At 39.4% G+C, this 9,619-nt stretch overlaps 1 protein-coding gene across 3 annotated transcripts; it reads left to right on the forward strand.

The window, feature by feature from the left end:
• The first annotated feature begins 1,963 nt into the window (after positions 1-1,963).
• On the forward strand, positions 1,964-5,019 carry LOC147439434 (uncharacterized). 3 transcript variants are annotated; one of them, XM_086485285.1, is made up of 3 exons: positions 1,964-2,117; positions 3,875-4,154; positions 4,392-5,019. In XM_086485285.1, exons 2-3 carry the CDS (start codon positions 3,888-3,890, stop codon positions 4,785-4,787), a joined length of 663 nt encoding a protein of 220 aa, XP_086341411.1. In that variant the 5' UTR covers positions 1,964-2,117; positions 3,875-3,887; the 3' UTR covers positions 4,788-5,019. The 3 variants fall into 3 exon arrangements, with proteins under 3 accessions (XP_086341411.1, XP_086341412.1, XP_086341413.1); XM_086485286.1 differs by lacking the exon at positions 1,964-2,117 and adding an exon at positions 3,618-3,640; XM_086485287.1 differs by lacking the exon at positions 1,964-2,117 and adding an exon at positions 3,723-3,744.
• The last annotated feature ends 4,600 nt before the right edge of the window (positions 5,020-9,619 follow it).

Genomic DNA, 9,619 nt, shown 5'->3' on the forward strand with positions numbered 1-9,619 from the left:
GGGAAGCCCCAACTTGAAGAGGCAGCAAGGACACATGTCAGGTCCCTACCCATGTTACCTTCATGAGTTGCTTGAAGCCTATTGGCTAGGCTTCAAAGGGGTCCAATGATAAATTACTTGAATTATCTAATTGATTTTGCATTTATCAAGTTCTCTCTCTCAAAGGGGAAAGGGGGACACTTGTCCCAAGGCTACCCATGTTGCTTGTAATGGCTCTTGCTTGTGATTGGCTAGGCCTGGGAGGGTCCAATGAGCTTCAAGCATGAGCTACAAGGGGGGGTCGACCCAAGCTAGCTAGGGGCTTGCTTGAGGGGTATACTCACCCACACACACTCACAAGCACTCTCATTGTGTGCTATGCAAAGTGCAAGAGCTCCCTCTCCAAGCAAGTAGAGGTTGAGAGCCTACACCAACACTCCTGGCTATGGAGTGCAAATCCAACCAAGAGCCATGCTTCAATGCTTAAGCTTTCCATCTCCTTCTTCTTCATTACTATGCTATTATGTATGCTAGCAACAAGAGTATGATAAGTGAGGAACTAATTCTTTCTCCTACGAAATGTTTCTTCTTCCTCTTCCCTACCCTCATTCCCTGCTAGCTCTCTCCACCTTCGAAGGTGTTTGAGGTCTTGGGACTGAGGCTTGGGATAGTTAAAGCTTTCTTCAAGTTCATGTTATGCTATGATTGTGATGCATGAAGCTTTCCATCTTCATTGCATCACCTAGGTCACAAGGAACACAAAGAATGTATTGTAACAAGTCTCTCTTAATGGGAGAAATCATAATACAAATGCCTATTGGAGGGGGGACCGGCTCCACATAAATCCGGTCCTCAACTGTTGTCATGTTCTCTAAATTCTCTCTCTTGCAAAAGTATTGTTCATGCCAAGTTAACTAATTGCTATGATTATGTTGCTATCTTCGATTATGTCTACCCGCTATGCTCACAAAGTTATTTCTCGAAAGTATTCTCATTAATTTCCGCTATTCTCAAGTTGAATAGGCTAATTCCATTACATCTCACATGGGTGATGACAAATATGAGTGGAAGCACAAAGGTAACGTTCAGTGAGGTCATGTCGAGTCTCATGAAATTTGGTGTTGCAATGGATCAGTTCCTATTACACTTGATAAGTCTAACTACTAAATGTCTGCTAGACCTCACAAATAACACCCTACCAAATGCTTGTTGGCATTTTTTTGCTTCAATGTCATGTAGTTTGCCATGCATATCACCTCTAGAATGCTTGTATAATCACCAATCATGGGGCAATCATGCCAGTTATGAATGAAACTTGGCCTTTGAGTCATGTTTGGCTTGAAGGATTTTGTCAACATTTACATTTGTGATGCAAAAAAAGTCTTGCTTTAATAGCTGCTCTTTTGAGAGTATTGTGAACTCAAGTCTTCACGTAATTTGGCAATAGGCAATGACTTTGCCCAACAATATGCAAGAGGGAAATGAAGGTGGTGTTGGTGTCCCCTTGAAGCCTCATCCACCCATGGCATGACCTCTTCTCTAACGTGCCGACTACTGTAGGCTAAGTGGGCGGTTCTTTCAAGGCGACTTCTAAAACTGTAGCAAAGCTTGGATGGCTCCTCTCATTTGCTTGCCCCATTTTGAAAAAAACAAATGCTGCCTATTGAGTTATATTTGTACGTAAGCTATACCATCGTTATCTCCCTCAATTGCACACTTTCACCTTTGTCATCAACTCCTCCATTGAATCTAGCAACAATGTTCACATTTCTACCTTTGACATACATTGATGTGGTAGTGTGGACTAATGTACAAGAGAAACATTTCATTGAGTTTGACGCTTAGAAGATGAAAAACACTCTTATAGTCAGTCTGTTTAAAGAAAAGAAGGAGCTTTCAATGATGATGAAATGATAGCTTCTTGCTTATAGATTCAATAGTTGATGAGGCCTTGTTTCATGGTTCAATCCATGCTTTCAAACTCCCCATCATCCCCTACTATTCTTGTTGAGGTAGGCTTAAACTTCCTAGGTTCGTCTAAAGAAAATATCCTCTCCTCCCTTATAAAATGCGAAAGTGCCTTAAACCCTAGTGCTGGGCTTTGGTGTAAGAACTGCGCAGAGGATCGCGGCTCACAGGTACGCAGAGAGAGAGAGAGAGAGAGAGAGGGAGGGAGAGGGAGAGGAGCTTGTCACGGCTATGGGGTTTCTATGCTTTCATCATATGTCTCTGCTATGAAAGCTGTATGTCCAGTGATGATTGTGAACGAGGCAGGCTGCGAAGGTTTAGGTTGAGATTGCCCAGTACGCTGCCTGCCTCTTAGCTTGCACATAATGAAACGAGCACTTGCTCTCAGGCAGAGTTTAGTGAGAGATCCTTCTCGATGTGGTTTTTTCAATTGTAAAAATGAAGCCATCTAAATGAGGGAGGATCTGCTGATATCATGGACTTTTGCTCTGCCTACCTTGGGAAAGCTTTCGTGCAGCTGTCAGAACCTAAATTTTAGGGTATCAGAGTTCCCTAATTTGAGATTGAGGCTTTGTCTATTTATTTTAGATTAGTTGTGTTGCCCTTTCTCAGTAACAATGCAGATTGAATGGACGCAACATTGCATGTATGAACCATGTACTTCCATCCCCTTTATTGTACCTCCCAACTGTTTATTTGATTAAGCTGGAAGGCATTGGCACTTCAATCCACGGAGTTATGGCTATAAAGGTGCTGCCTGTGACATTTGATGTCTGAACGCAGCTATGGTTCTTCTACGCTTTGCTTTTATTTCTTTTCAGGTTGGTTCTTGTGACAACTAGGTGATATTCTGGGTCTCAGCACTTAATCACATCATGCTCGTGGCATTCCTTGTTGGTAGTGGCTTTGCTACCAAGGATTATTCCTCTTGCTCCCACCTCGAATGTATTAGTATTGTCTGGATAGGCTTGAATCCTCTGTAGTCTGGGTCTCCACATTTCAGCTACCGTCATTCCATCCCCAAGGTTCTCCAGCTATCATGACTCCATCCTAAATCCTCAGGTTCTAGCGGGCAGGTAATGTACATGCTCCAACACAGGGCTCTGAGCTAGCCCGAAGCAGTGTCACTGAGAAACAAGGCTGAATCATTTTGAAATGTGTGCAAGGCCTTATAAGCGAGGCTTTTCAAAGATCGATACGTACCACCTATCCAGATTGGCGGAAATGTGATTCATTGTGAGGGCAAGTATTTCTTTAAATGAATGGAACATTTCAAAGCTCAAAACGTTTCACCTATGAAAGTTCAAAACACATCTCATTGTGACAGTGCCCTTATCTTGGAAGAATGGATTTTCTGTTGTGGAAGGGACTTTGGGTTTCGTTAGACCTTTCTAATCTCCTCTCTGTACAACTGAAGGTATTAAGGCAACCTACATGCTATGATTGTGTACATCCCATTGTAGTCCAAGACTTAACCTTTTGTGCTGCTCAAATGATTCTTTTTGGTGCGATCTGGAAGGTTCATGTGCATAAGTGTTTGTGTCATTGAAAGAAGGTATCTTGACAAAGTGTACATAGGCACATGTATGATGCAAGCATAGGTACATTTGGTTAATCAAATATTCTTTTGGAGCAGAGTGAGAGTATGCTGCAATTAGCAGAGCAAGTCTTCATCAGCTGATAATATAAAGTCGTAAGAAAGCATTTGAGAATGGCAAGTGTCACTGAAATTTTTAATACAGTTTGGGGTTTAGGCACTTATTCAAGAAGGAACGTCCGAGGGATTGAGTGCTCGTGGTCAGAACCTTGACGTGCGCACTGCCAGAATCTTTATGTTCCACTTATTGCTTGTGTAATTGCAAACAGAAGTCTTTAGCTGTATTTTGCAACTTAGTTCTAACTCTTTGTGCTCCTTGAGAACCTCAAGAGAGCCATTCAAAATGCAGGTTATCTCGAGGTTAGTAAATATGGAGAGCACCATTTTGAGGATGGTGCCTTCAGCCCTTGCTTGTTCTCGGCTTGCTGGTGGAGTTGGACACTCTTCACATTCACTAAATAAGGTGGGCAGAGGGTTCTGTACTGTTGTTCCAAACAATGCAGCAGCTACCCCCACAGCGGCGGCACAAGACAATCAGGGAACGGCTTCCCCACAGCAACCTTCAGTGACACCACCTGAAGCGCAGCCGCAGCAACGGAGCTTTTTTGATGTAAGCTACTCTGTTTAAGCACTCTTTAAGTATGTTGGGCTCTGTTTGTTGGAAAGTTTGTTTTTTGAGGAAAGCTGCTTCTGACAAGTTATTGTTCCATTGGTTTGGCAGAGGAAGAGTTGGAAGAGTGACATTTAGTACTTATGCATTAGCTTTTGCATGGCAGATTTTGAGGCTGCACTCATTGTGGGTGGCTTTTTTATTAGGTGATGAGTGAGTTCATTTATTGATTTTCAGGACATGGATTCCTATCCAATGAGTCCCACTGTCAGAAGACGCCCGTACAATCTTGAAGCTAAAATGCGCATGAAGCAGTATCGCAGGGAGGCCATGCTGCAGAGGCGTCAGCAAGAGCTTGAAGAGGAGCAAAGGACTTTCCAGCTTGATTATACCACCATATACAAAAAGGGTGACCCAGGCACAGTGCAAGGTGTAATCAAAGAGATCATTAATTTGGGTTACATTGTGACTCTACCCAATGGCAGAGAAGGTCTTTTAGCGGCATCGCACTTAGGATGCTCAGGTGGGATTCCTTTGTTAGAGCGTCTCTTTAAGGTGGGACAAGAGATTGCTATTCGAGTGATTCCGGTGCCCAATCCTGCTGGTAAGGATAGGGTTTATGTAAGGCCTTGAGAGTAGTTTTGCTGGTTGAATGTGTTTGGGATTGGTCTAGTCAACATGCATCCTGAACTTTTGTGAAGGCCTATATTGCAAGGTGTTACTGATGCTGATTAGGCTAGGTGCTTTTCAGAATGTATTGAGGACGGATAATTCCATCTGCATTTGATGTAATTATAAAGGTCCTTTACTGACTTTGTGTTGCCGAGGTTCTAGGTTATGGGAAATATACGTTGTTTATCAAGTCTGCAATTGTGTCTTAGCCTTGGGCTTTGGTAGCCTTAGGGATTACTTCGGAGGTTTCGCTCACATTGAAGTGGAAGTGTGCATAACTTTATTTTTTATTGTCATTACTCTCTTCCCCCCCTTCTTTTCACTTCTTTGGTTGCGTGTGGATTGTATGAGTGGGCCTTATGTTTTTTTCTTTTGTACACAGCTGATATGTGGATGTTTTAGGAATTGTCACATTCGTCATGACGATGGGTGTTCATTGTAGTATATTTTCAAGATGAGCTCTTCCAATGTCCCACATAGCTTGCATGTATTTAACTAGCAATTTTTAGGAAACTCAGTTTTGGTCTTTATCAAGTTATCCCCTCACATAGTGTTAGTATATGTATATCAGCATTCGCTTTCATGTAAAAGGTAAAAGATAGTGTACGATGTTTCTATCTGGTGCCATTTGTTTGTGTGCGTGTAGTACAAAAACCATTTTGAAAGTTTTGATCACCCAAGTGTTACATAGCACTTCAGACTTTAGGAGAGGTATGATATTATCTCTATTGTCTGTACATCCATTGTACTATTATTGTGTGCGAACAAAGTCACTTGTCATTCTCTTAATATTATGGGGAGGTTTGCATCAGCCACATAGGAGGTCCCTATATCAAGTCTTTACTTTGTGAGCTTGGTGTATCAAGCTAGGAACTCCTTGTGTAGGCCTGCATACAGCATGAAGATAAGGAAGGTTTTATGAACTTTTGTTGTGTTAAAAGCACATGATCTAGACTCTTCTTTCATCCAACAAGGGGTATGCAGCTAATTATGCAAAGATCAGATAGCCTAGTGTAGGGGTTTATTGCCTTCTATTTCTGGTTTTACGGAGCAGGGTAGTAATCTATGTTGGTTCAAGCAGTCCCTAATCAAATGGAAACTCTTTACTAATCCATCCTTTTTATTGGAAGTTTTTTTTTTTGACGCATGTATTGAGGTATAAGTTTATCGAGTGAAGGTGGTCAACCTATCTCTTTAGTGCCTTGTGTTTTTAACTAAGTTATGCTAATTACATTTCAATACCTTCCATAGTTTCCAACAATCGACTGTGGTACATTCAATTCTCAGTTTCAGGATAAATCAATGGTAACTTGTCTGGGTATTTCTTTGGCCTCTAATAGTTACCAATAATTACATTTGGGTTTATAATAGGTCCCTCATCTTGGTCAAAACATTACCTATATCTCTCCCTACTTCATAGGAATAGGAAGCAAACTCTCATTGGTTGCCTTGTATTGCTTTGTTGGTGGTAAATTGGAGATTTGACTTCTAAACAACAATTATGCACTCCCTCAAGGCCTCGTGTCTTGCATGAATGGGCAATTTGCTAGGAGTAACAAATGGGAGACAATGAAGGTTTAATAGAGGCTAACTAATATGTACTAGCAAAATTTTTAGATTAGATCTTTCTTGTCAGTCTTGTAAATATGTAATTTATTCATAGTTTTAAGCTGTCTCGGCTACAACTTTTCGCTTATTGGTGGCTTTTGCAAGACTTTAAGATAAATTGGAAGGTTAGCATAAAATGTCAAAAGATCATAAAATTATTGGCTTTATGTACAATATTTTCTTCATATCAAATTTATCATGTAAGGACATTTGTAAACTAACATTTGATCATAAAAAGCCCAACAGCACCAAACGCATAAAAAGAACTCATGCATTGTGTAACATATTGATGAATGTCCTTTTTCATTGATGAACATTGAAATTGTCTCCATAGCATGAGTGGTGGCTTCAATGTGGTGATGCCATACACAAGGAGGAGCATGTGATTTTAATTGTAGCATATTGATGTGTTGCATTGATATGATCATTGTGAGATGCTATAGATTCCACATTAACCTTAGGTCAACAAAAAAGTGCTTCACTATTTGATCGTGCTTGTTGAGAGAGTGACCAATATGGAAAAAAAGTTGTGATGAAATTTTTCACACCTAACTTATTTGTTGGATAGTTTTGTTCAAAGTCATGAAGATTTCTACTTTATAGGCCATGTAGAAATACTAAATGAGTTATCCAAAAGATAATGCTTCCACGAGTTAAGAGCATGCAGTACCGCAAGTCCTTTCTTATATATTTCATGAATCACTTGTCTTAATGACAGAGCATGGCCCTCTTGTAATAAAACAACTCCTTAAGAGTCTTTGCATGTATCACAATTGATCTCAAAAGGCTTGGTGAGATCACTCAATACTAGCATGAAGAGAAGATTTTGTTTAAGAGTGTTAAATCTTGTTCTCTTTGTGTTCATTGATATTTAACTTCATTCTCGGTTAAATTATGGATTGCCCTAATTAGTGCAACAAAATTTTTCTATACATCTTTGGTAATAAGAGCATACACCAATAAATTTTCTAAACTTATGGAAGGTCTTTGGGATATGCCACTCCTCTTCTGATCTTGTGTTTTTGTGAATCCAGCCTTATACCATCTTTAGAAATTATATGACTCTAACCATCATTAAAATTTAATTTTGATATATTTTAGACTTTGCGATGGCTTCTCTCTCTCTAGAAAGGACTAGACTAGAGAGAGAGAGAGCACAAATCGAAGGACAATGAGGCATGCAAAGAAGTGCACTCATGGCTAAGGAAATTCTGAAAGATGAATGCCTCTTTATAAGTGCATGGAAACTTTTTCGAAGATCTCACAATAACTTTACGAGGCTCAAAATGGCTTACGGTGGGTGGAAACGAGAGGTAGAGTCCGTAGAAGGGCATGTGGATAAGCATGAGGGCTTAAAACGTTCATATGCCTCTTAAAAATTCCCAAGAGAGGTTAACTCTCCACATTCGTACTTCCATACTTTGGACTCTTCCACCTCTTCTTAGAATTTAAAGTTACTATTTTTGAAAAGAGAAGAAAAAGTAGTCTCCATTAAAGCCGTTATAACTAGCTTATACGAGGTCATGCTGTAAAATCAAATTTATCAAAATTTAGCTCTTTTCAAGTTCAACTATGTAGAAGAAGTCAATAGCTAGGTCTAAGATCACATAGGTCATCTGAAATGATTATTAGGGACTACCCGGAATTTCAGGAACCTCTACTGCTATTCCATCTACTACTATGCTGCTTCTTGTCAAGCTTATAAATAAAGCCCTATGGATTCCACTCCTTTTCTCTGCAATATACTTGTGTTTGATTTTATTCATTGATGCTTTGACGAAGAGAGGAATAAAATATGATGATCAAGGAAGCTGCTAAGCTACTTGGGTCATGTATATCTTAGCCTCCAGGGTCCTATGTATACTCAAGCTTCTCCTTATTGTACAAAGATCCATGTACATGAGTAATGAAAAGCATGGGGTGGTTAACCTTATGAAATCCGGCCCTCAATCTTGTGTTGCCTCATTTTAATGATCATTTCCTTAATTTTGGATATAAGCATGCTAATTTAAATATATATGAGGAAATGATGCTTGAATACACATAAAAAAATGTAATCTATGCTAAGGTAAAATTATGATTAAAGAAAGCTAAATTATGATTAAAAATAGTGAAAGCTACTGAAGGTTTTAAATACTGTATCTCTTGCTAAAAGAATCCACTTTTCTTGTAGAGCTTATGATTAAAGAAAGTTAAAGCTACTTCAAGTTTCAAATATTGCATCTCTTGCAAAACGAATTCACTTTTCTTGTAGAGCTTATGATCATGTAAGCTCTTTCAAATATTACATTTCTTTCAAATAATGTATCTCTTGAAAAAAATTCCACTTTTTTTCACAAGAATTTTCTTTAAGTGATCCTTATGCTTATCAAGATCATTTGAATAGGTAATGACATCATCAAGAAGACTCGTGTAAGCCCTATGCTTTCAAAATGATATTCATCATCCAATTAAATGTGGCTGATGCATTAACTCCAAAATGCATCATTAGGTATTCATATAAGCCAAAAGTGGTTCTAAATATAGCTATCTTTTGACATTATTCAAATTTAGTGATAACCACTTTTAAAGTCAATCTTACAAAACTAGGACGAGTCTTTTAATTTATCAAGCAAATTCTCAAATTTTGGAACCGAAAATCTATTCTTTCTTGTGATTTTGTTTAGTACATGATAGTCCACACATAATCGATATGAACCATCCTTCATTTGCACTAAGGTACCAAAGAACAGAAAGGAGATAAACTTGGTCTAATCCTACCCCTCTCCAACAATTTATTAACTTGTGTCTTAATCTCTTCTTGTTTTCCATAAGAGACTCAATAAGGGATTTTGTTAGGCGCATAGCTTTTAGAAAAAAGCTCAATCTTATGGTCATCTTTCCCTCTATAAGAAGGGATCAATTGGAACAGAAAGTTGCTCCTTGATGACGCATCTCCTCTCAAAGGAGAACTCAAGAGCCTCCACCGAAGGAACGAGAAAGAAGCGAGTCTCCTGCTACCTCGGCGGAGATGGCTCCACAAAGACGGCGGGCTAAACGCTCTCCATCACCCCCAAAACAGAGAAGACCATCGCATACTTCTCCACACCATACTTCAAAGAGGGATGACAAAAAGCAAGAGAAGAAAAAGGCGAGAAAGAGGACACCCTCTTCTCCATCTTCTTCATCCTCTTCCTCTTGTGAAA

This window comes from Adiantum capillus-veneris, chromosome 16 (genome assembly GCF_014529385.1).
Source record: "Adiantum capillus-veneris isolate H3 chromosome 16, ASM1452938v2, whole genome shotgun sequence".
NCBI lineage: Eukaryota > Viridiplantae > Streptophyta > Polypodiopsida > Polypodiales > Pteridaceae > Adiantum > Adiantum capillus-veneris.

Coding starts and splice junctions, on each gene's coding strand:
- LOC147439434 (XM_086485285.1), top strand. CDS start 3,888: ATGCAGGTTATCTCGAGGTTAGTAAATATGGAGAGCACCATTTTGAGG. Junction 4,155..4,391: donor AGCAACGGAGCTTTTTTGAT/GTAAGCTACTCT, acceptor ATTGATTTTCAG/GACATGGATTCCTATCCAAT.